General features: G+C 35.0%; 1 protein-coding gene across 37 annotated transcripts in view; it reads right to left on the bottom strand.

Moving 5' to 3' along the window:
- The window catches only part of LOC145951662 (uncharacterized), an 81,912-nt gene that overhangs the window by 48,026 nt on the left and 6,154 nt on the right, over positions 1–27,732 (bottom strand). For 18 of the 37 annotated variants that reach the window (XR_014429536.1, XM_083063323.1, XM_083063324.1 and 15 more), the window contains 2 exons: positions 19,706–19,798; positions 19,092–19,243 (listed from right to left, as the gene is read on the bottom strand). The exons of 4 other annotated variants lie outside the window; for them this stretch is intronic. Coding sequence is in view for 11 of the 33 variants with exons in the window: in XM_083063342.1 (XP_082919468.1) it covers positions 19,113–19,243; positions 19,706–19,798 (224 nt within the window). In the remaining 22 variants the exon portion in view is untranslated. Of the gene's footprint in view, positions 1–1,655; positions 12,405–19,091; positions 19,244–19,705; positions 19,799–27,732 lie in introns of those variants that run through there. 15 more of the 37 variants (XR_014429541.1, XR_014429540.1, XM_083063349.1 and 12 more) reach the window with 9 other exon arrangements.

Here is a 27,732-nt window from a genome sequence, read left to right as displayed (position 1 = left end):
GAGGGTCCCGTTTGGGATTAACATGGGTTGGTGAGAATCATTTAACAAAATTGTTAGTCCGATGAGGTCTCAGTTTGAGAATAAGTCGTTCTAACAATCCATCATTTTTCAAAACTAAAAGAAGAGTCCGACCATCGTCGCGAATGCCAACGTCCGTTTCGGCGGGTGGCGACAAAGAGTAGATATACACTTTTATGATATTAATAAACTCTTTTAGAATAATGCAAATGAATTTGGCCAAGATGTTTTTGTATATGAATTTTTCATAATAGAGTTCGTAACCTATTTCTGAAAAATTATATGTATTTATAAACAATTGTTTCTTAGGTTATGTCTTTTCATGAAGAGTTGTAACTCTTTATAATTTTTCAGAAAAGATACTCTAGTAATCAATTACAAGACTTGGTAATCGATTACAACAGTTTTAAGTTCAAAAAATTTGAAACGTTGTAACTTTTAAATTCAAATTTTTTGAAGTTTTCTCTTCTAGTAATCGATTACAAGGTCTGGTAATCGATTACCAGAACACATTTTGTATTCAGACTATGAACTTTGAAGTTTCCTTGTTCTGGTAATGGATTACAAGGTCTGGTAATGGATTACCAGAACATATTTTTGCATTGTTTCAAAAACTTCTATGTAGAAAACTTTATATCAATAATTTCTTTCAAAAATCTCTTTTTAGAAATGATTTGAACTATTCTTTAAAGATTTTGTTAAGTCTTTTGAAAACATATTTACCTACTTTCAAAAAATTTAAAACTTGCTTAAATTTAAAGAGATTAATTTGAGATATTTGAAAACTTATTCTCAAGGCCAAGCATACTTGCAATTCTAAAAGATTCTTTTACATACTTAGCTAAGTTGACAAGTGTAACATCCTAAATTTTGTAACTATTTATCTATAACTTTCTGCAAATTATTATTATATATATATATATATTAAATATTATGTAAGTTACTGTGAATGAAATTTATGTAACATTATTTAACCAAATTTTCTAAATTTAATAACATGTATTTTATTATCTAATTTGACTGTTTCTCGGACAGCGTTGAGAGCACGCTATAAAATATGAAAAACTCAATTTGAGAAAATTTAAGTAATCTATAACTTAAATAATAATTTATTGAGTGTAGATTAAGAATAAATACAGTTAAGAGAGAAAATTTCTAAATTAAAATTTATAGAAATTCTCTAAGAATTTAACTAGATAAAAATATTCTGCTAAAACCTTAAGCTAGAAAATTGTGGAAAAATGTTCAAAAGGATATAATAATTTTATCATCGATATAGTATGCTTAGAATTATTAATAAAAATGTATAGTTAGGTGAAATTAAAATGCAAGTCTCAACCAATTAAATTATGACACAAAAGCAAATCCTAATTTATTTAATTAATATTAATTAACATAATTAAGAGATGATCAAGAGACAAAAGTTTATATTTTTAATGATCAAGATTCTAATGATGATATTAGTTTCTCAAAATTATAATTAATTTGCAAGATATTTTAATAATTCTACAATGTTCTAGAAAGTTCTACAGAACTCTCCGAAGTAGATATCTAATTACCAAATGATTAAATGGGTTGGAAAATTAACTATTAAGATATTCAAATAACTCAAGAAAGTTCTATAAAATTCTACATAATAGAAATCTAGAATGGATTAGATGCTTAACCATTAAGATATTTAAATAACTCTACAAAATTCTAGAAAGTGGACATCTCATCACCAAATTATTAAATAAATTGGAAACTTAATCATTAAGATTCTTAAATAATTCAAGGAAATTCTAGAAAGTCCTATAAATATCTACAAAATGGACACCTAATCACTATGTTATTAAAATATCTTAGGAAATATCAAGAAATATCTCAACATTTAAAATATTGGAGAATAGAGGTGGAGACTAGTATAAATAGGAGAAACCACATACCAAAAAGCTCACCAACAACCCTTAACAACTAGACATAAACCAATGCCAAAGAAACACCCAAAAAAATACTCCATCTTTTCCACAACCAAGAAGGAAAACAAGGAGTAAACAACTAAAATTTCAAGAAAAAGGGAAGAAAGGAAGAAGATAAGAGAAAGAAAAAGAAGTATGAAAAGAAGAAATCAAGGATATTAGGAGAAAACTAGCAAGCTTGGAGAAATAGGTATGAGTTAGATGTTTAATTTTATTCATGTCCATATAGTTGTAGAATAAATATTGATCTTTACTTATAAGTTTTGATTCATGGAACCTTAGGTTAGTTGATATGGTTTTTTATTGTACTTTTTTGACAAATTTGATGTTTTAAAGTTGAATCTTGAAGTGGTTGATTGTTTATGATTGAATGTTTCTATTAAAATTGTTTGAATTGTATTTAAAGAGTTTGATTGAGAATAATTTTTGAAGTGATAGATTAATAGTGATGCTTATTGCATATTTCATATTGCATATTGCATAATGTCATTTTTTAGTAAAAAGATTTTTGGGGGGAAAAGAAAAGAATTTTAATAAATAAATATTTGATAAATGAATTTTGTACCAAGGATATTTGATAGAAAAAGAACGAGTTTTGTAATTTTGAAATGATACTTTTTACGTAAATTCTTTTCTTTATGTTTTACTAGCTGAGACATTGGTGACAAGAGATTGATTGTGATAGTGGGTACTGTCAAGGACAGTTGGCAGTACGAGATGGATAAAGAAAAGGATAAAGTTACAGAGAGCTTCATATAGTTGTGAAAGTTTGACTAAGGTATTTGTTTTATGCTACCAAAGTCAGAAGATAGTAAATGTAGTTTGAGTAGAATGGGTAAGACGAGACCTCTGGTCTGGGGGATAGACCTTTGGTCTAAGGAGTGTTTGGGCATGGACAATCCCATAGATGTCCAATCTTTATTGATTCTGTGTCGTGGTAGCCTGCCAGGTGCACTAACACTCTGACTACTGTCTACTTGTTCGCGTTTAGTGGGGCATTGCCGAATCACTGGACAGAGTGATGTTAAGCTTTAGCTTCACTGATGGACTCCTTCCACCAAGGGGATGAACAAATGTCAATGGTGAAGAGGAGCTCCTTGCCAAGGCCAAGATAGTGACCTTAGGGGGTGGATTTCCTTCAAGGGTGAGGAAAAAAGGAAGGTGGGCGTAGATGGTGATGGCTTAGGCGAATATGAAAAATGAAGGGAAGATGGTGTTTTGGGTGTTCTAGTTGGCTCTCTTCACTAAGTGGAGGTGAAGGGCATTCAAGGTATCCCTAAACTCACTCTAAAGAGGAGATAAGAGAGGTAGGCCGAATTGACCTAGTGACTAAGGAGAGGAGTTGAGGCAAAAATGCTCACTCAAATTCATATATTCCAAAGTATTTACATGATGCATAGCCTAGGGTATTTATAGGAGTGGGAGGCATCTAGGATTGCATTTGGAGAGTGCATGGCTGAAATTCACAAGCCAAATGCATACCAAATGAAATGCAAATTAACCCTAGATGCAACTTGGTGGCCAATGATGGAATCTTTGGGATTAGTTAGGCTACATCTAGGTGCATGATAAGACCATGCAACTTTTTCCCTCCACTTGGGCCTAAGCCTTTCTAACACCAAAAATAGGTCCAATAGCCACAAAAAATATGTCTAGGTTTTTGTTGCCACCCTAATCAAATACCTTAGCCCAAAAATAAAAACATATGATCTAAAGCACCCCATAATACAAAGGTAAAATGGGAATACAAAGAAAATAAACCCTATGACTAAAATACTCCAAAATACAAGGGTAAAATTAGAAATACAAGTAAAATAGATCCTATGTCTAAGATACCCAAAATACAAGGGTAAAAATGGAAAATCAAAGACAAGGGCACAATAGGCATAAACATAAATTGTAGGCTACCAAAGCTTAGGAGAATGATTAATGTATTTTAATCTTAAGAAACATGTCTTCTAGGATTTTTGACTTCCTTATCCTCTTCCAATCTCCTAGTCATGGATTAGTGATGGGTCCCACATGAAGTTTCATGGATGGTCCTCCATCATCCCCTCCTTCTTGAGAAGAATTTGACCACAAATCTTCAAGCTCAATCATTCCATTTGGTACCTTCAAGAGATGTGAGACCACAATTAGGGAAAGAAACTACTTAAAACTTAGCTATGCAATCCTTAGGTACACAATTTGTTGAATGAAAGTGCTAGGGGAAGGAGAAAGCCAAAGAGGCATCACTATTATTGAAAAAGTTATGGCCCCCATGCAATTCATTCACTAAATCATCTATCTTAGGGATTGAGTGCCTTTTATTCAATGATGGCTTTCTAAATTGGTGCACATCCTCTATTGCCATCTTTCTTTGGCACCAAAAGAATGAGGATGACACAAGGGTTAAGGTTCTAGCCCTTTTTCTTCAAAAGAAAAATTCTTTTTTTCTTTTCTTTTCTTTTTGTTTTTGTTTTTAATTTTCTCTTCTTCATCTTTCTTAGCTTTTAGTTTGAGTTGGTCTTCATTCACTTGAGAGGGTGATAGAGGACACCACACAAACTTCTTACCTAAGTGTTGGAAACTTATTTTATTTGTGAGGCCATCATGGATTGTTTGCTTGTCAAATTGCCATGGTTTACCAAGCAAGACATGACTAACCTCTAATGGCAATATGTCACACAAAACTTCTTCTTTATACTTGCCAATAGATATTGGTATGCTTGCTTGTTGGTTAACTACAACACCTATTTCCTCATTGATCCATTGCATTTTGTAAGGTTTAGGATGAGGTTTTGTAGTTAAGGCTAGCTTATCAACCAATCTAGTGCTACAACAATTGGAAGTTGACCCACTATCTACAATGAGAGAACAAGTGCTTTCTAAGACCTTGCATTTTGTTTGAAACAAGTTCTCTCTGTGATTGGTCAATTTCACTAGATTGATTGTTAAGGAGCCTTCTAACCAACAATAAGTCTCCTTCACAAGGTAAGATTTCTTCCTCGGATTCTAAAACTTCTTCTTCATCACTTGAAGATGAGGAAGTAGCTTCATCAAGGCTACTATAGTGATCTTGGCCCTTTAAAAACATAGTTTTCTTGGTGGGACATTGTGAAGCAATGTGCCCACGGCCAAGACACTTGAAACACTTGATATCACTTGTTTTAGTGTCTTAGGAAGATGCCTTAAAAGATGGTTTTTCTTTTTCTTCTTTTTTTTCTTTTTTTTTTGAGTCTTGATTTGCATCATCTTTGAGTTCATTGTCATCCATGAAAACCTTGTTAAAAATGTCTTCTTATATTGCTCCATGGTTCATTACTTATTCATGAACCTCCTTTTGTGCTTTAGGCTCTGATACCAAATGATGGACTCCTTCCACCAACGGGATGAACAAACATCAATGGTGAAGAGGAGCTCCTTGCCAAGGCCAAAATTGTGACCTTAGGGGGTGGATTTCCTTCAAGGGTGAGGCAAAAAGGAAGGTGGGCGTAGATGGTGATGGCTTAGGCGAATATGAAAAATGAAGGGAGGATGGTGTTTTGGGTGTTCTAGTTGGCTCTCTTCACTAAGTAGAGGTGAAGGGCATTCAAGGTATCCCTAAACTCACTCTAAGGAGGATATAAGAGAGGTGGGCCGAATTGACCTAGTGACTAAGGAGAGGATTTGAGGCAAAAATGCTCACTCAAATTCATATATTCCAAAGTATTTACATGATGCATAGCCTAAGGTATTTATAGGAGTGGGAGGCATCTAGGGTTGCATTTGGAGAGTGCATAGCTGAAATTCACAAGCCAAATGCACACTAAATGAAATGCAAATTAACCCTAGATGCAACTTGGTGGCCAAGGATGAAATCTTTGAGATTAGTTAGGCTACATCTAGGTGCATGATAAGACCATGCAACCTTTGCCCTCCACTTAGGCCTAAGCCTTTCTAACACCAAAAATAGGTCCAATAGCCACAAAAAATATGTCTAGGTTTTTGTTCCCACCCTAATCAAATACCTTAGCCCAAAAATAAAAACCTATGATCTAAAGCACCCCATAATACAAGGGTAAAATGGGAAATACAAAGAAAATAAACCCTATGACTAAAATACCCCAAAATACAAGGGTAAAATTAGAAATACAAGTAAAATAGATCCTATGTCTAAGATACCCCAAAATACAAGGGTAAAAATGGAAAATCAAAGACAAGGGCACAATAGGCATAAACATAAATTGTAGGCTACCAAAGCTTAGGAGAATGATTAGTGTATTTTAATCTTAAGAAACATGTCTTCTAGGATTTTTGACTTCCTTATCCTCTTCCAATCTCCTAGCCATGGATTACTGATGGGTCCCACATGAAGTTCCATGGATGGTCCTCCATCATTCACTAAACACTCGAAAGGGAAAATCTCCATGGAGTATTGAGTCAAAATGATTTTTAAAAGTATATTTTCAATCAAAAATTGTATCTCATTCTCATAAGCATATTGCATTATTTGGGCTATTATTAATGAAAAATATTATCAGATTGTTGTGTGTGTTGATAATTGTATGAATTTATTATGTGCTTGTTTGATTTGTTTGTGTAAGATATGAATGAAATTAAATGTCTAACCCCATAAATATTTTTAAACCTAGATATTGGAGATCTCATAATGCAAAAAAAAAAAAAAATTGAATGTGCGGTTAGAAGGTCAGATGCAAAAAAGCCAGAGTATAGGATTGGGAGTTTTGTTTTACTAAGTTGTTATAAAATGGTTTGTAATATCTAGTGACTTTTATTGAATAAAACTTTAATTAGATAAATTTAATTCATTTGTTTAAGTATCTTTTCTACACATTATAATAATATAAATATTATTAACCATAAATAATTAGTTATAATTAGCATATGTAATCTGGAGAGGAGGTTAGAACAAGACTTATCTATGTAACATTTGAAATCTTGTTCTTGCATCAACTTACTTTAACTCAACCTTGATTCTTCTTCAATGCTTTTATAATCACTTTGGCATCATCAAAACTTTTGTGCATATTTTCTTCCACATTCAAAGATTGAAACAAGGGTCATCTAGTGTGGAAGAATATAGGAAAACTATTGAGTTACTCATGATGAGAGCTGGGATTAGGGAGGAAGAGAGGACCACAACCTCTAGATTTCAAAGTGATCTTAACCTTGAGATAAGAGACAAATTTGAACTTTTTCCTTATAGAGATTTAAATGAACTTGTTCAACTTTGTTCAAGGGTGGAGCATCAACTCTAAAGAAAATATTTTCGAAAAGACTCCACTCCCTCTTATTCCAAGAGTTTTAAGAAGGAGGGTCACTTTTCACAACCTTATCCCAAAGAAGAAAAAGAAAAAAGAAAAATAAAAATCAACTTTCAAAGAATCTAAGTTAAGTGAAATTAAGTGCTTCAAGTATCTTGGAAGAGGACATATTGCTTCTTAATGTCCTACAAAGAAAACTATGGTTTTGAAAGCCCAAGATCACTATAGTGTTGAGATTCACGGAGTGGTGAATCAGCTCAAACTTGGAGAATGAAGGTTTAGATGATAACAAAGTGTTGATTCTGAGAATCAAGGTTGACCAAGGACATCAACAAGTCAAAAACAAAGTCAAGAAGAAAATATAGCTATTATGATGTGTAATAGGAGTAGCTCATAAGTTGTATTGTTTGTTGAGCTTATTTTTTCATGCGTGTGCTTTGTGCATAGGTTAATCTTTATCTAATTTGATTAAGAATGAGTATGATGATGAGTTAGAAACTTGAAAAGTTATTTTGAGACATAAAATAGAGCTTTTGAAAACTGACTCAAAATAATCGATTATCATAAAATATAATCGATTATTCTAGCAACAGGTGAAAAGGATGCCTTGCTGTAATAATCAATTATTTGTGAAATAATCAATTATCCTAGGAATCACTCTCTGGAATAATCGATTATCCTGTAAAATAATCGATTAATCTATTCTTTGTTGATTTCTAGAAATCATGAAGAACAAAATAATCAATTATCCTTTAAAATAATCGATTATCTAGTTCTGAAAATGTTATAAATAGTTTTCACATTTTTGAAACTTCAGAACAATATAGAACTGAGAATCAAAAAGAGAAAAATGTTATTGTGAAGTCTTTGTGACCTTCTTGGAGAGATTTCTTTATGAAACCAAGAAGTAAAACGTTTTTGAAATGCTTTGAGAGAAGATCATCATCATCATCACATTCTTGAAAAGAAAGATTGAGATTTGCTTCTGAGTTCACTATCTGATTTGTTCTGTTTTCAGGTGAATTCATTCCTTTAATTCTTTGTGAATAATTGTAAATCTTGAGTAGGTGCCTCAAGTGGTAAGGAATTCTTGTAGTGGGTTTCTACAAGAGGTTTTTTCTTGGGGTCAAGAAAGTGATTATCTTGAATGTAGGATTGTATGCATGTGTGGTATGCTTGTAAAACTTCTTCATTAAGATAGTGGAACAAATCTTGATCAGGTTATGATTAAGGACTGGATGTAGGTCACATGTGGAGTGACTGAACCAGGATAAAAGACTTGTGCAATCTTCTATTACCCTTATCTTTTACTTTGAGTAATAACTTGGTTATGTGTTAAAGAGATTATTCTTGATTAACATGTTTGTATGCACAACATTGCTTTAAACTAAATCAAAGTGTTGTATATTGATTGCTCTTAACTTTGAAGTTTATCAAAGGTTAATCAAGAAAGCATATATGACTCATTTTTCATTAACAAGTCTTTAAGGAACTTCTTTGAAAATTCATATTAGAAAAGTTTGAATTGAAATAAAGATCCTAAGAACTCTGAAAATTTTTAAAGTGTCACAGAATCCAATTCACCCCCCTCTTGAATTGAGCCATTCTTTTCTAACAATTGGTATCTAGAGCAAGGTTCTTGAGTGTTATTCTAGATTTCAAAAATGGCCAATAGCAACCTACCTTAAGGTAAGGGTGTTTCTATATTCATAGACCTCCTGTTTTCAATGGTGAAAACTATGTCTACTAGAAAATTAGGATGAGAATTTTCATTGAAGCAATTGACATTGCTGTGTGAGATGCAATTGAAAATGGATCCTATATCCCTATGACCAAAGATGATGATGGGAAGAGAGAAAAACATTGGACTGAGTGGAGTGATGATGAGAGGAAAAGAGCTCAATATGACTATAGAGCAAAAAACATAATTACATATGCATTGTCTATTGATGAATTTTTCAGAATTTCTCAATACAAATCTGCTAAAGAAATGTGGGACACTTTGCAAGTCACTCATGAAGGAACAAGTGATATAAAGAGATCTAGAAAGCATACTCTAATAAGAGAATATGAATTGTTGAGAATGAAAAATGGTGAATCAATTTCTGATTTTCGAAAGAGATTTACACACTTGATAAATCACTTTGTTGATCTTGACAGGAAATTTGAAGAAGAAAAATTAAATCTGAAAGTTCTGCAATGCTTGGATAGATCATGGCAAGCAAAGGTTACTGCCATAGAAGAATTGATGGAAATTTAATCCCCAAGGATCCCTTTGGAAGAGGTAAGACCAAGAAGGGTGAAGATTGATCTCATGGCATCCTTACTTGCATGAACATGAGGTGATGAGAAAGGAAGAGGACGCCTTCTCCAAGGATCAAGTTCTTCAAAGGTGGTACAAGGTTTTAGGATGGATGATGATGGAATGGATGAAAATGGAGGTTGGGTAGAAGGTGTTTGATGAAAGGCTTGAAAGGTGCACTCTAGGGTTGGCTCACTTCATTGATGATGAAGGCCACTTCTAGGGTTTTTCTCTCAAGGTGGAGATGGTAGGGTTTGGCCGAAAATAGCCAAGGGTGACTAAGGAAAGATATAAAGGCACAAAAGGCTCTCTTTATATTCAATATCCAAAGTATTTACAAGGTGTGGGGTGTTGGGTATTTATAGGAGGGGAGGCATCTAGGGTTGCATTTGGAGTAGGCAAATGCATTCCAAATGAAATGCAAATGAACCCTAGATGCAACTTGGTAGCCAAAGATGTAATCTTTGGGTTTAGATTGGCTATATCTAGGTGCATGATAAGACCATGCAACCTTTGCCCTCCACTTGGGCCTAAGCCTTTCTAAGTCCAAAAATAGGTCCAAACACCACCAAAAATGTGTCTAGCTCCCTAATTAAATACCTTAGCCCAAAAATAAAAACCTATGATCTAAACCACCCCATAATACAAGGGTAAAATGAGAAATACAAAAGAAAATAAATCCTATGACTAAGATACCCCAAAATACAAGGGTAAAATAGGAAATTAAAGACAATGGCAAAATAGGAATAAAAATAAATCCTATAAAAACTTAGGAGCTAAGGCCCAAAAGTAGGCTTACTCCTCCTATGGTTTTTCAACACTAACTCATTCCTCTTGCTTCCTTCAATATATCACCTCTTAGTCTTTTTGGCCTTAGTGTTATTCCATCATGATCTAAGGAGGCTCACCCTTGAAGACCATTGAGCCTTTAACTAGGTCCATGGTTAGGAGGCAAGAGGAGGCTTCTACAGAGGAGGTGCTTCTTAGACCTATGCTCAATATGAGTACTGAGTATGATTCCTCTTATTAGTCTCTTGAGTTTCCATTGTACATACATTGTATAGTTTGTTTTCTTGTATCTTGTATATAGTAGATACTTGTATAGGTGTATTTTTGCCTTTATATTTGAGAGGCACTTTATTTCCTTTTAGTAGCTATTGTATATTGTTTCTAGGGTAGGTTACTTGGGAACTTTGACTCCATTTAACCTAATCTAGAAATACACTCTTTCCTTATTTTTCTAGTAGTAGGATTGGGAGTGGCATTAGCAAGCTAGAGAGTGTAACTAGCAAGCTAGAGAGTGTTACTAGCAATTGGGCCTAGGCAAAATTTTACATATTAGACTCATTTTACTCCTAATTTTTCATGGATTTGATTTAGCTAGGTTTCATTCACATTGGATGAACCTAACTAAACCAAATCATCATTTTTCAAAACCGGTTGGAGTAAAATAAAGTCCATGAGCCGCCCACCTTGATTTGTGTTCACATTGCTTGTTCACACTCAAGCTTAGAAGCTTGAAGCACAAGCTTCTCCTTAGCTTGCTTACCAAGCAAGCTAAGTGAGTAGCTTGCTCTCTAAGCCTTTAGACCATGGAAGGTTAGCTAGACCTTACCATGGTTCCTAGTGAACCATGGTTAAGGCTAGCTTGCTCTCCAAGCTTCCTACTCCTATATTTTCGTTTTTCCTTCATTGTAAAATACTTTTGGATGATATTTTTGAGTGAGATTAGAATTTGCACGAAAATTCTCTCTTCCAAAAGTCTTTAACCTCTTTGATATTCATCCAATTCTCTTATCCCTTCTATAGAAGAGTGTGGTGAGAATTGAAGAGACTTATCTCTTCACCAAGGAGTGGCGTCTCTTGAGAGAGTTCCCCACCAAACCGTGGTGCTTCTAAGGTCTCTTCCTCCATTAGAGACCTTATAGAAGCTTAAGAAGAATCAAGGAGCCAAAGGTCTAGGGAGGAACTTCAAGAGGATTCACATCAATCCGGATTCTCCATCAAGTTTTCCATCATTTGGTATCAAGAGCTAGGTCTCCTTGGTAAATTCATTCTTGAGCTTTCTTCTTCCATTTTGTTCGGTCAAATACATCTTATATTGTGTCTAAACTGTTCCTATAAGTGTTTGCTTTTATTTTCTTGAGTTTGTGTGCCTTGAGTGGTTCTTGTGTCACATCCATCAATCTATAGAACACACTCACCTTGTCATGTTTGATTTTGGTTCATGTTCTAAATTCTTGTGAATCAATCTTTGTGTGTGCCTTAAGTATTCTTTGTATGTCTTTTTAAATGTTTTAGGACTGCTTTTATCTTCCATTGGACTCCTATTAATTTCGGACTAAAAAGAAATTCCCAAAAAGAAACAAGAATACAAGCATTTTACATTTCTTAATCTTCTAGTTTTGTCTTAGAGTCATGTGTAGTTGTTTTACTTGTCATTAAATCCTTGTTGTTCCTTTTCATTTTTAAATCTAAATGTGTTAACCTATGTTCATATATGGTGTCATTTCTGGTTGAACATTAAAAATTCTTAGAGTGCTCATAAAATGATTCCAATGCATGTTGTTAGACCTAACATGTTCTAGAGTCAATTTTTGTGAACTTCAATTGCTATTTGTTTCTTAGCAATTTGTGACCAGCAATTCTTTGTGTCTTTTTGTGCTTGTTTTGAAAAATAAAACAGAGTTTGAAGTGTATTAAAAACGAAAATCAAAGTGTACAAAAAATGAGAACAAACTAGTACCAAAACTAGTAACATTTTGTGTTGAAAATTTTGACTAATACACTTACACTTATACTCTTCTTACTTCTCTTTTCTTCACCACTTGGAAACCTCTTTATTAATTGTGTGGCCTATGTTTTAAGTGCTTACTCTCTCTATTCAAAGAAAAGAAAGAAAGAAATGAGAAAAAAATACAAGAAAAAGAAAAGAAAACAAAAGAGAAAAACCTAGAAAAAGCAAAGTGAAAACAAAACATCACTATAGTAGCACTTGGCCTTGAATTTTTGTGTGATTTTTCTTGAAGTTTGCTTGCTGTCCAGTGGTTGGAAAAATACTTTTAAACACTCAAAACAATTGCACAAATTTTGTTTTGGTTTTTTGTAATCCATTCTAGTGCCATTCCTAGGACTAATCTTTTGTGTGCTAGCTTTTGAAATTAGCCTTTAATTGTTGCTTTGTGTCTTCTTGGCTCTCTTTGTTTTGTCACATTAATTCCTATAAGAGTGTAGCCTATTCTAATTGTGCTTTTCAGTTTTAATTTCTTGGCCTCTACTCTCTCTTGATTGATTGTTAATCCTTGGTGAGATATAATTCTTTTTCAAGCCATTACACTTGGAAGGAAGGGCTAATTGAGACATATTGGGTTAATCTCAAAGGGGTCAACACTTGAAGGAGATTGAGGTACATATTACTTGAGTGAAACACCTTGGAAAGGCTCACTTGTTTGTTCATTTTGCAGCCAACACATTTTTCTTATTTTAGGTTGAAGGTCGGAGATGAATTTTGGAAGGGAATTAGAGACGGATTTGGAAGGTTGTGACAGATTTGTGGAGTTCCTCATTTTCAAACATTTTGGTCACTAAACTTGTTGCAAAAGCTGTTCCAAATTCAGCCCTCAAGACCTTTGAAGAGACTCTCCAATTTCTTTTGATTTGTATTAATTTCTTGTTGTAATTCCTTAACCCTACCCTTGGGTTAATTTTTAACTTTCTTTTGTTGAAAACAAACTTACATTTAGGAGTGGTTGTTTGGGAAAACTTTTGATTAAGTTCCACCACTTCCTAAATAGTCTTAAATAAAGATTCCTAGATACGTTTAGTACTTGTGGAAGGATCCCCAAAGGCTTCAAGTGCCATTTGGGCTTCCACTAGGATACGCCTAGTTTACTTGCTTTCATAATACGTTTAGGACTTGTGGAAGTGTCCCAAAAGGCTTCAAGTGTCACTTGGACTTCCACCCCAGGACCCTACGACTAGTGTATGCTTTACGTTTTCTACTTGTTTAATTTCTAAGTTTGTTTAGAAGGCTTCCTTTGCCTACTAGGGTTTTCGTGCACACATACACAATTACTTTACTTGCTTGTGTGAAAAATTTGTTTTGTAATAAATGTATAAGGGGGTTTAGTAATTTCCACTTGAAAAGGCTTGGTTATTAAGTGGCTCCTTGTAACTCACCTCCCTTGATAGTGCAACTTGTATACTTAGACCTCCAAGTACTTAGTATTGCACCAAAAAGAGAAAATCTTTTGTAAAAATCTTTATCACTCACTTTGCAAAATTCTTTAAGATTTGTGAAAACCTTTCCGGCAAAAATGAGTGATCATTCTCATGAAAGTAGTGTGCATGGTCATTATTCTCCTAGGAGTCATAAAAGCACTAAAGATGAACTTAGAGAACTTAGGAATTATATTAGGAAAAAAGAGATAGAAAATAAAAAAAATAATGAAACAATAAAAGAGTTGTTGAATAAGCTTGTGGTGGGGGTGAGACTAGCAAACCCCACGGCAATGAGGGTCATGGGCCTACTAGGCCCAAAAGACATGATGGTGAAGGGCCTTCTAGGTCCCATAGGCATAAACATGAAGAAGAAACATCTAAGTCCAATAGTCACCATTCACACACTCACTCATCCTGAAGTGAAGGGTTTTATAGTAGTCACCATGATGATGGCTACTATCAAAGACCCCCTAGGCAACATAGGCCTAGGCATGAAACAACATCTTCTAGAGAACCTAGGTTTGACCTTCCTCCCTTCCATGGAAAAGACAATGTTGATGATTATCTAGATTGAGAGATGAAGGTTGAACAACTCTTCACTTACCACAATGTGAGTGAAGAGAGAAAGGTTCCCATGGCTACCCTAAGCTTTCAAGGGTATGCCATGTATTGGTGGACTTCCCTTGAAAGGGAAAGAAAAACTCATCATGAGTCTCCAATTCAATATTGGAATGAGCTTAGAAGTGCCTTAAGGAGAAGGCACATTCCTCCATATTTTGAGAGGGAGTTGATGGACAAGCTCCAAAGACTCCGACAAAGAAACCTTAGTGTTGAGGAATATAGGCAACAAATGGAGTTGCTTATGATGAGGGCTGGAATTAGAGAAGAAGAAAGAACCATCATAGCTAGGTTTCAAAGTGGCCTAAACCTAGAGATTAGGGATAAAGTTGAACTATTACCCTATAGAGACCTAAATGAACTAGTTCAACTTTATGTGAGAGTAGAACAACTTAAGAGAAAGCCTACCCTTAGGAAGGAATCAACCTCATACCCTAGAAAGGACTTCAAGAAGGAGGTTCAACCCTCCTATTCAAAAGAAAGGCCACTAAAAGAAAAAGAAAAAGAAAAATCTTCCGATGAAACTAGGACTAGTTTCATAAAGTGCTTTAAATGCTTAGGGAGGGGACACATAGCTTCCCAATTCCCCACAAAAAAGACCATGATCATTAGGGGCAATGAGATCCTGAGTGAGGAAAGCACTTCATCTTCTTCATGCTCCTCAAGTGAAGAAAAAGAAAACCTTAGTTCTAGTGAGGAAGCACCATGTGAAGGTGACCTATTCATTGCTCAAAGGTTACTTACTAACCAACCCAATGATCAAGACCAATCACAAAGAGAGAACCTTTTCCATTCTAGATGCAAAATTTTTAAGAAAACTTGTTCTCTCATTGTTGATAGTGGATCTTGTAATAACTTTGTAAGCCAAAGGTTGGTTGATAAGCTCAACCTAACTACTATAGCCCATCCTAAATCTTATAAACTTCAATGGCTTAATGAGGATGGACCTATAGAAGTTAAGGATCAAGTAAATGTTCCTTTCTCCATTGGAAAATATAAAGATAAAATTTTGTGTGATATAATTCCAATGGATGCAAGCCACATTTTACTTGGAAGGCCTTGGCAACATGATAGGAAGGCCATTCATGATGGTGTTACAAACAAAATTTGCCTAGTCCACCTAGGCAAGAAACACACCTTGACTCCTCTTTCACCTTCACAAGTGTTGGAGGATCAAGTATTTATGAAATCAAAAAAAAAAAAAAAAAAAAAAGGAGAAAAAGAAGGTTCTAAAGTTGGAGGGTAGTGTCTCCTCCAAGGAAGTTGTTCCTAGAAGTCAATTTTTAATAAAACATTCTATTAAGAAATGTCTTGATGGCAACCCTCCTTGCATGGATTGAGTTAAGAGCGTGAAAGAGGGATGACCGGACTCCTTGGATCATGGAACTCAAGGTTTCTAGCCTTGGAGATGGAGATGGGCGAATGGTGTTTATGGAGGCTAGGTGTTTGATGAAATGCTAAGGTGGTACTCTAGGGTTTTGGCTCACTTCATTGATGGATGAAGGCCACTCCTAAAGGTGAGAACACTCACGGTGAAGATGAGAAGGATAGGTGGCCGAAATGACCAAGGGGACTAAGGAAGAATATTAAGGCACAAAGGCTCTCTTAATATCATAAATTCCAAAGTATTTACAAGGTGTGGGGTGTTGGGTATTTATAGGAGGGGAGGCATCTAGGGTTGCATTTGGAGTAGGCAAATGCATTCCAAATGAAATGCAAATGAACCCTAGATGCAACTTGGTGGCCAAAGATGGAATCTTTGGGTTTAGATTGGCTATATCTAGGTGCATGATAAGACCATGCAACCTTTGCCCTCCACTTGGACCTAAGCTTTTCTAACACCAAAAATAGACCCAATGACACCAAAAAACATGCATCACCCTCTAATTAACACCCTAGCCCAAAATTAAAAACCTAATTATCTAGAGCACCCCATAATACAAAGGCAAAATGAGAAATACAAGGAAAATAAGTTCTAAGTCCTAAGCACCCCAAAATACAAGGGTAAAATAGGAAATTAAAGATAAGGACAAAAATAGGAATAAAAATAAATGCTATAAAAACTTAGGAGCTAAGGCCCAAAAGTAGGCTTACTCCTTCTATGGTTTTTCAACACTAACCCATTCCTCTTGCTTCCTTCAATATATCACCTCTTGGTCTTCTTGGCCTTAGTGTTATTCCATCATGTCTTATAGTTGAACAACCTCTTCACCTTCTTAATACTAAAAAGACACTACTCTTGGAAAAGAGTAAGGAGGATAGTGTCTCCTCCAAAAATCTTGTGCAAAAGGAAAGTCACTTTTTAATTCAAAATGATTGCAAAAAGACTTTTCTTCTTCACAAAGATTTTAGCTCTTTTTCTATTGCTGCCACAGACTTAGAGCTTAAGATCCATAACCTAAATAATTTTGAAAATAAAGGATCTCAAGTTCTTAGTCTTGTGAAGAAGAAGTGGACTTCACCTAGTTCTACTTCTTATGCTACTACTTTGGTGGTGCCCAAAGTAGACAGCCATTGTCTATTTAGGACTTCTCTTACTTTAGTTGTTCTAATAAAGCACCCAACCTTTGGTTTATATTGTTTATTAGATATATCTCATGGTGTCTTATTTTCTATTTTTGATCTTAAGGGAAGTTCAAACTTCTTTGAACATAACTTTACTACTTCCTTTCAAGACCAAATTAGATTCTATGACTTTCCTTAAACTCTTTACACCCTCTTCCATGATGTATCTAATATTTAATATGATCAAGGATTGTCTAGGTAGTTTCCTTGTTATATTCACTTTGTTTTCTTATAGAAGCCTACGTTACTACATAGGGTACTTTAGGCAAGATATCTTAGTATGTAAGACTACTTCATTAGTTTCTTATAGTTTTAGCACTTTCACATTTTTAGGATTTAGTTTTACACTAAGAATACACTATAGTGAGGATCCTATTCTTATGCTTAGAGAACCCATCCTTCCTAGTCTAAGGACCCTTGCTAGGACTATAGAAGGAATTCCTCATAGGGTGCACTTTCCACATATGTTATATGAATATGTCATCCCTAATGCTTTGTTTCTTGTTTCCATTGTAGGTGATGCTATCTTTGTGGAAGGACCACTGTATTTGAGGACAAATCCTTTCGAAAGGGGAGGGTATGATGGAAATCTAATCCCCAAGGATCCCTTTGGATGAGGTAAGACCAAAAAGGGTGAAGGTTGATCTAAGGAGGCTCACCCTTGAAGACCATTAGGCCTTTAACTAGGTCCATGGTTAGGAGGCTTCTACAGAGGAGGTGCTTCTTAGACCTATGCTCAATATGAGTATTGAGTATGATTCCTCTTAGTAGTCTCTTGAGTTTCCATTGTACATACATTGTATAGTTTGTTTTCTTGTATCTTGTATATAGTAGATACTTGTATAGGTGTATTTTTGCCTTTATATTTGATAGGCACTTTATTTCCTTTTAGTAGCTATTGTATATTGTTTCTAGGGTAGGTTACTTGGGAACTTTGACTCCATTTAACCTAATCTAGAAATACACTCTTTCCTTATTTTTCTAGTAGTAGGATTGGGAGTGGCATTAGCAAGCTAGAGAGTGTAACTAGCAAGCTAGAGAGTGTTACTAGCAATTGGGCCTAGGCAAAATTTTACATATTAGACTCATTTTACTCCTAATTTTTCATGGATTTGATTTAGCTAGGTTTCATTCACATTGGATGAACCTAACTAAACCAAATCATCATTTTTCAAAACCGGTTGGAGTAAAATAAAGTCCATGAGCCGCCCACCTTGATTTGTGTTCACATTGCTTGTTCACACTCAAGCTTAGAAGCTTGAAGCACAAGCTTAGCAAGCTAAGTGAGTAGCTTGCTCTCTAAGCCTTTAGACCATGGAAGGTTAGCTAGACCTTACCATGGTTCCTAGTGAACCATGGTTAAGGCTAGCTTGCTCTCCAAGCTTCCTACTCCTATATTTTCGTTTTTCCTTCATTGTAAAATACTTTTGGATGATATTTTTGAGTGAGATTAGAATTTGCACGAAAATTCTCTCTTCCAAAAGTCTTTAACCTCTTTGATATTCATCCAATTCTCTTATCCCTTCTATAGAAGAGTGTGGTGAGAATTGAAGAGACTTATCTCTTCACCAAGGAGTGGCGTCTCTTGAGAGAGTTCCCCACCAAACCGTGGTGCTTCTAAGGTCTCTTCCTCCATTGGAGACCTTATAGAAGCTTAAGAAGAATCAAGGAGCCAAAGGTCTAGGGAGGAACTTCAAGAGGATTCACATCAATCCGGATTCTCCATCAAGTTTTCCATCAAGAATCAAAGGACTTAACTTCATTGACCCTTGCTACTCTCTTTGGAAGGCTTAGAGAGCATGAGAAAAAGTTGCATATATTTGAGAAAAATGAACAGCAGGACAAAAAGGGCAAGGGAGTGTCACTAAGAGCCTTGAAATCAGTCAAAGGCAAAGAAGTGTGTGAAGAATCAAGCTCCAATGATTCTGAAACAGAGAACTTCAACTTGCTGGTGAAGAAGTTCAGAAAATTCCTAAGAAAAAAGATGAATTCTCCCTACTAGTTCAACAAGAAGACTAATAAGAAAGAGGAAACAAGTACATCGTCCTACAATTTTTTTGAGTGTGGGAAACCAGACACATAAAAGCTGAATGTCCAAACCTCTTAAAGAAGCAACAAGAGGAAAAGAAAGTGAAGAAAAATGGCAAAGGAAAGAGAACCTACATTGCTTGGGAAGACAATAACTCAAGCACAACAAGTGATGAATCTGAATTGGAAGAGAACAATTTGTGTTTGATGGCTGGAGCTGATCAAGACACAATAGTAAGTGATTCTGACCTTGAATCTAATCCGGACTATGATCAACTTCAAGAAGCCTTCATTCAAATTCACAAAAAGGATGTGAAATTAGATGCTTTAAATTCAAAGCTTAAAAACAAGCTATCATGGTATGAAAATGCTTTAATTAAAGTTGAACAAGAGCTTGAGGATTTGAAAAATGAGCATGACAATCTTCAAACTATTTTGAACTTCAATGAAGCTCATTGTGAAACCTCCCCTTCTTCAAAAGGTGTTTGGGAAAATTGCAAGACTTTGGAAAAGGAAAATGATGGTTTGAAAATTACTCTTGCAAAGTTTACAAATGGAAATGCAAATTTGAATATCATTTTGGGAAGACAAAGAAATACTTTTGATAGAAGTGGAGTTGATTTTAATCAAAGCATAAACATGCCAAAAGCTTATTATGGTATCTTGATAATGGCTGCTCAAGGCATATGACTGGAGATCCTTTAAAATTCTCAAGTCTAAAATTGAAGAATGAAGGGTTTGTTACTTACTGTGACAACAACAAAGGGAGGATTCTTGATTATGGAAACATTGGTAACTCCTCCTCCTTAACATTGATTGAGAATGTATTACTTGTTGAAGGGCTGAAACATAATTTGCTGAGTATAAGTCAACTTAGTGATAAAGGCTTTAAAATTGAATTTGATAATACTTGTTGCTTAATATGTGATAAAAAGACAAAAGAAATTAGATTCATTGGAGAAAGAATTGGCAACATATACATCCTAAACTTAAAGCACTCAATAGAAATTTCCAACACCAAGTGCTTAATAACCAAAGAAGACAATATTTGGATTTGGCATAGGAAAGCTGCACATATTCACATGGATCACTTAAACAAACTCATTAGAAAGGAGTTAGTGATAGGATTACATAAACTCAAGTTTAGTAAGGACAAACTATGTGATACTTGTCAAAAGGACAAGTAAGTAAAGGCTAGCTTTAAAAGCAAAAATCAGATTTCAACCACTAGACCTTTACAATTAATTCACATGAATTTGTTTGGTCCTTCAAAAACCATAAGTCTAGGTGGGAACTACTATGGGTTAATTATTGTAGATGACTATTCAAGATTCACATGGGTTATGTTTCTTGCAAACAAAAATGAAGCTTTTCATGTCTTTAAGAAATTTGCCAAGCTTTTTCAAAATGAAAAGAACACAAACATCACCTCAATTAGAAGTGACCATGGAGGTGAATTCCAAAATATTTTGTTTCAAAAATTCTGTGAGTTGAGAGGAAAAATAGGTCTCTTAAGGAATTAGCTAGGACTATGTTGAATGAGACCAAATTACCAAAGGTATTTGTTATTGCACGATTGCCTTACCCCTCTTGCGGGGAAGAGGTGTGATCTTTTCTTGGCCATGCAGATTTCTAAAAGCGCTTCATTAAGGACTTTAGTAACCCCTATTCCTTTTGATGATTACAAAGAGGGAGAAATTGGAATAAATCTATAAAACCTATCTCAGGGAGAAGTAGAAATAATCAAGTAAGGGGGATAGCACATACTAAGGGGGAAAGCCTTAGTACCCTAAAAATCTTAAATACCTACTGATTGATCCGATGTATGTATGAAATGCATAAACTGCTTGATTGGCATGAATTTGTATATCAGCCATATTATATCTAAAACGAATTGATAGATTATATTTGTCATCATCAAAAAAGGGAAGATTGTTAAGTCAGACGAAGCAATTCCTAGCGAGGTTTTGAATATGACAAATATAAGACATATTGTTATACTAACCTATGTAGTAGTGTTTTAGATACATATAAGAACAGGCAAAACTAAAGCATGAAGCATGGTCGAACAAAACAAATCAAGCCGAATGATAGAAGCATCATGAATTGCGCACCAGACAATAATGAATATCAAACAAAGATATGTCAAGGAAAATCCAGAGCGCAGCATAAGAAATCAGAAACAAGAGTAAAACTAGACCAAGACAAAGTTAGCTCAGCACAAAATAAACAATAGATAAAGCTCAATAGTCAACCACACAAAGGTCAACAAAACAAGCATTAGTCATTGGATAACACAAGATGAAGAAATATTCCAGACGGAATAAAAGTTATTTATCTTCATGACTGATCAGACGAGATGAAAAAGTCAAAGTCCAACTTTTAGACAAAGACTCAAATTTCCAAATACATATAAGAACAGGCAAAACTAAAGCATGAAGCATGGTCGAACAAAAAAAATCAAGCCAAATGATATAAGCATCATGAATTGCGCACCAGACGATAACGAATATCAAACGAAAATATGTCAAGGACAATCCAGAGCGCAACATAAGAAATTAGAAACAAAAGCAAAACTAGACCAAGAAAAAGTTAGCTCAGCACCAAATAAACATCAGATGAAGCTCAATAGTCAACCACGCAAAGGTCAACAAAACAAGCATCAATCGTTGGATAACACAGGATGAAGAAATATTCCAGACGGAATAAAAGTCATCCATCTTCACGACTGATCAGATGAGATGAAAAAGTAAAAGTCCAACTTTTAGACGAAGAATTAAATTTCCAGATACATATAAGAATAGGAAAAACTAAAGCATGAAGCATGGTCGAAAAAAACAAATCAAGACAAATGATAGAAGCGTCATGAATTACGCACCAGACGATAACGAATATCAAACGAAGATATGTCAAGGACAATCTAGAGCGCAATATAAGAAATCAAAACAAGAGCAAAACTAGACCAAGAAAAAGTTAGCTCAGCACCAAATAAACATCAGATGAAGCTCAATAGTCAACCACATAAAGGTCAACAAAACAAACATCAGTTGTTGGATAATGTAAGATGAAGAAATACTCTAGATGGAATAAAAGTCATCCATCTTCATGACTGATCAGACAAGATGAAAAAGTCAAAGTCCAACTTTTAGATGAAGACTCAAATTTCCAGACACAAACAAAACATGTTGAAAAGTGTCTGAAGTCAACTAGTCACAACGAAGAAGATCATATATCATTTTCAGTTATAAGAAAAGCACATGAATTCACAAGTCAAAGTTGCATGTGTCAAGGCAAGTACATCTACTTTTTAGAAAAAGGCAATGCCTCCGCAGCTACAATGACAGAAAAAGGACAAACATACCTAGGTCATGATTGAAGTAAAAAATAAATAGGAACAAATTACGCAAAGGACTTCTTGTAACACAAATTCAACAAGCAAGCATTTAATGCAAGATCAAACACATTAAATAAAAAAGATCTGTGTAGCCATGAACAAATGATTATCAACACCAATGGAAAGCTTTGCCTTAACGGATACATTCAAATTCAAACGGAAAGATTTATCACAAGGGCTATAAATATCAAGACTAGAGAAGAAACGATTAGGAGAGAAGCAACAAGCAATATAAGCAAAAGCAAGCGTCAAAACAATCAAACATCTCTTCTTGTTCAGATTTGAATATCAATGTAAAACTAAGATAGTTTATCTTAGTGAGTGTAGAAATTACCCCATCCTCTCTATGAGAGTTACATACACACTCTAAACACATATCCTTGTAAGACTAAGCTTGAATACCTTAGCGAGTGTAGAAACCATACTATCCTCTCTTTGAGAGTTAAATACACACTCAAAATATCTATCGTCTGTAAAGCTTGAAGAGGCTAGCAAAAGAATACTTGAAAAACCAAAAGTGATTTAAGAATACTAGCGTCAGTGAGTGAATTTGATGAACCAGGAGTGGTTGAGAATACTCGGGCAACCAAAAGTGGTTTAAGAATACTAGCGTCAGCAAGTGAAGTTGATGAACCAGAAGTGAACTAGTATAAAACTCTGTGCATTGTTATTTGATTTACAAACACAGTTTTACCTATATTGATATATTACACTGAAAAGCTTCATCCACTACTACTTATTTTTTAAACAATATTTAGATGAAATTATATTTGTTTGACTTAAGAAACTATTTTTGAGCAGATAATAGATTTTCAGATGCAAAGTTTCTTTTAACCAATCTTGTACATTCTCTAAGTGGTTGAAATATTATTTTCAGACAGAAATAAGTCCCTTTGCAAAAATGTTTTTGAAATCATTCGTTAATACACATTCAACCCCCCTTTTGTGTGTTTTCCACTAAACTTCAATTGGTATGAGAACTTGACCCTTAGGGTTGAGCATCTAACACTACAGGGGTAAGATCAATGGAAAACGAAGGACAGGAGGTGAACTGCCCACCTCTCTTTAGAGGCACCAACTACGACTACTAAAAATAAAGAATGATTGCATTCTTTGATGCATGTCACATAAACATGTGGGAGGTTGTAGAACAGGGAGATTACATTCCGTTGAACGAGGCTGGTAGGGAGATACCCAAGGCATGCTAAAATGATGGACAAAAAAAAGGTTCATACTGAACTCTAAAGCCCGAAATGCGCTCATGTGTGCTTTGACTGAGGAAGAATACACCAAAGTGCACAGCTTCAAAAGTGCTAAACAGATGTGGGATACCCTAGCCATAACTTATGAGGGATCCTTGGAGGTAAAACGGAACAAGCTAAGCTTGTTGGTCCATAGGTATGAACTCTTTGAGATGGAAGAGAACGAATCTATCCAAACTATGTTTGAAAGATTTCAAACTATTATAAATGAACTCTCTTTTCTAGGTAGGACTTTTGATAATTTTGATCATATTGACAAATTGCTTCGTAGTCTACCCAGGAAGTGGAGACCCCAAGTCACAGCCTTGAGAGCATCCAAGAATCTTGAAAAGCTCTCACTGGAAGAACTCATAGGACTACTCAAAGTCCATGAGATGGAGCTACAACAAGATGAAGCAGGAAGAAAACAAAAGTCCATTACACTAAGTGTATCATCCTCAAAAAGCCTTAAAAGTAGAAAAAGCGTCCGATGAGAGCTGGGACGAAGAGACGTGTGACTCAGATAATGAGATATCCTTCTTGTCTAGAAATATATACTGTATGATGAAGAAAAAGGGAGGGTCACACTAGATAAAATACAACAGAACTCTAAGAGACAAAGCATAGCCACTATGTTATGAATGCAAGAAACCAAGACATTACAAAACAAAATGTCCAGAACTAGAAAAGGAAAAGGAGAAAGAAAAGAATAAGAAGGCCATCATGGCCACTTGGGAAGACCTAGACACGATATCATCTGACGATGATGAACAAGCGAACATATGTCTCATGACAGACACAGACTCATCATCAGAATCTAATGATGAAGAGGATAGTGAATCTGATTTCAAGGATCTTCAGCATGCATATAATCAACTTTTAATTGATTCAGCAAAGATCTCTACAGCATATAAAGGACAAAAGAAAAAAAATTTCAGAACTACTTGAAGAAAATCTTTTACTCAAAAATGAAAATGCAAAATTTTTAAGAGAATCAAAAATAGGTCTTGAAGAAGCAAAATTGCTAAACAAAGAAAATGAATCACTAGAATCAGATTTATCAAAGTTCACCCTAGGAACTAAGAATCTTGAAAATCTTTTAAAATATTCTAGGAATAGAAATGATAAGTCTGGATTAGGATATGTTGATTCTAAATCAGAAAACAAATCAAGTACATCTGCATATCCTACTTATGGGAAGCATGGGCATTTCATGCCTAAGTGCAGTCACATGCATAAGAAGGGGTATTCCAAAACCTCGAATGCTAACATTTATGGACCCAAAGACTAAAATAATACTTGTTACAGATCTGTTCAACAAGAAAAGGAAGTGTCCAGTCATGGTACCTAAACAGTGGCTACTTGCGACACATGACAGGCGAAAGGTCTATGTTCCTAGACCTCAGGTCCAAGAAAGGAAGCCTAGTCACATTTGGCGGAGGATAGAAATGACAAATCATGGGGATAGGTAAAATAGGTATCAATTTCTCTATCACCATTGATAACGTCTTATATGTTAAAGGATTAACACATAACTTGCTGAGCATAAGCCAATTATGTGACAGTGGTTACGAAGTATCCTTCAATAAAAATAAATGTACTGTTAGTCAAACTAATTCATCTATATTATTTACGGCTAACAGATGCAATAACTTGCACAAAATAATGCTTAATGAACTAGAAAATCAAAATGTTGATTGTCTAGTATCCTATGAAAACCAATGGTTGTGGCACAAGAAGCTTGGTCATGCAAGCTTGAGATTAATCTCAAAGCTAAAAAGGCATAACCTCGTAAGAGCTCTATCGAGTCTTGTGTACCAGTCAAATAGCTTATGTGAAGCATGTCAAAAGGGGAAACAAGTTAAAGGTTCATTCGAAAGTAAAAATCATGTTTCCACCTCAAGACCTCTTTAACTGCTCCACATGGATCTATTCCATCCCACTAGGACTGCATCTGTTAGTGGTAAAAGATATGGACTAGTCATTGTTGATGACTACACTAGATGGACATGGGTGTTGTTCATAACCCACGAGGATGAGTCCTTCAAGGTATTCCATGTATTTTGTAAAAGGGTTCAAAATGAAAAAGGAATATCAATTGCGTTTATAAGAAATGATCATAGGGGAGAATTTGAAAACGAACAGTTTCAAGATTTTTGTGAAGAAAATGGAATTTGAAAATGAACAGTTTCAAAAATAGACAAAGGTATCCTACTTGCATACTCTTAAAGGTCAAGAGCCTATAGAGTCTTCAATAGAGTCTTCAACAATAGAACCATAACTATTGAAGAAGTCATTCATGTTAAGTTTGACAAAAACAAGCCTGATAAAGAAATATCAGAGCTAGGAAATTTCTTTGAGAATAAAAGTAAATAAAAATCAGTCAAAGGAAGATGAGTCTAAAGAAACTGAAGATCAACAGGATGATAGAGAGGAAAGAGAGCCTGTCAATCAAAACTAGAAGATGATGGCTCATCATTCGCAAGAACAGATCATTAGCGAGGCAAAAGATGCAGTAAGAATGAGAAGTTCATTGAAAACCCAAGCACAAATTGCACTGTTGTCATAAGTGGAACCAAAAACCACGGACGAAGCCTTATCAGACGATAGCTGGGTCCAAGCCATGCAAGAAAAACTCACCCAATTCCAAAAGAATGATGTCTGGAAATGGGTGTATAGAAACAAGAAAGAAGAATAAGGAAATGTGGTAAGGAACAAAGCAAGGTTAGTCGCAAAAGGATACTCACAACAGGAAGGTATAGACTTTATTGAAACTTTTGCACCTGTTGCTAGAATAGAGGCTATTAGAATACTACTTTCTTTTGTTGCATGCACTGGTATGAAATTGTATCAAATGGATGTTAAAAGCGCATTTTTAAATGGAACAATTTCAGAAGAAGTTTACGTAAACCAACCCTCTGGTTTTGAAAGCGACTTGCTTCCAACCCATGTTTTCAAACTAAACAAAGCCTTGTATGGACTAAAACAAGCACCACGAGCATGGTACGAAAACTTAAGTTCTTTTCTAATAAGCAGCAACTTTATAAGAGGAAAATTGATAGCACCCTATTTTGAAAAGAACTGAAAGATGATTTCATAATAGTTCAAATTTATATTGATGACATAATATTTGGAGCTACAAATGACAATCTCTGTCAAGATTTTTCCAAGCTTATGCAGGATGAATTTGAAATGAGGATGAAGGGAGAAATGAAGTTCTTTCTAGGACTCCAAATCGTCCAATCAGACGAAGGAATCAAAATTCATCAAACAAAATATACGAAAGAGCTACTGAAGAAGTATAAGATGGAAGATGCAAAACTAATGAAGACTCCAAAGCATCCATCTACAACTCTTGGTCTGGACGAAGACTCACCAAACGTGGATAGCACCATGTACCAAGGAATAGTAGGCTCACTTTTGTACCTAACAGTATCCAAACTTGACATTATGTTCAGTGTCTGCACCAGATTTTTCAAGTGAGACTTAAGAAGATACATTTACAAGCTGTTAAACGTATTTTGGGATATCTTAAAGGAACAGCTAACCTAGGAATTAGCTTTTATAGAAGCCAGAATTTTTCCCTATTAGGATATTGTGATGCAGATTACGTAGGGGACAAATAGGAGAGAAAAAGCACTAGTAGAGGATGTCACTTTCTCGAACGCTGCTTAGTTTCATGAACCAGCAAAAGACAAAGCACGATTATCTTATCAACTTGCAAAGCTGAGTATGTCACCGTAGGACAATGCCTTACGCAACTGCTTTTGATCAAACATCAGTTGGAAGACTACGACATTTATGAAAGTAGTATTCCTGTACTTTGTGATAACATTGCTGCAATTAACATTTCTAAAAACCCTATTTTTCATTCTAGGACTAAACATATTAAACATCATTTTATTAGAGAACATGTGCAAAAAGGAACCTTCAATCTAGTATATGTTAAAACAGAGGAACAATTAGCTGATATCTTACCAAGCCTCTTTAAGAAGATAGATATATCTGGCTGAGAGATAGGCTAGGAATGGAACTGATAGGTGAAAAATAAACTACTGTTTGTCAACCCCTATTCCTTTTGATGATTACAAAGGGGGAGAAATTTGAATGAATCTATTAAACCTATCTCAGGGAGAAGTAG

This window comes from Cajanus cajan, chromosome 9, assembly GCF_000230855.2.
Source record: "Cajanus cajan strain Asha chromosome 9, NIPB_CcT2T_4, whole genome shotgun sequence".
Lineage (NCBI taxonomy): Eukaryota > Viridiplantae > Streptophyta > Magnoliopsida > Fabales > Fabaceae > Cajanus > Cajanus cajan.
The sequence above is the reverse complement of the archived record's forward strand: the minus strand, read 5'-3'. Positions and strand labels throughout refer to the sequence as shown.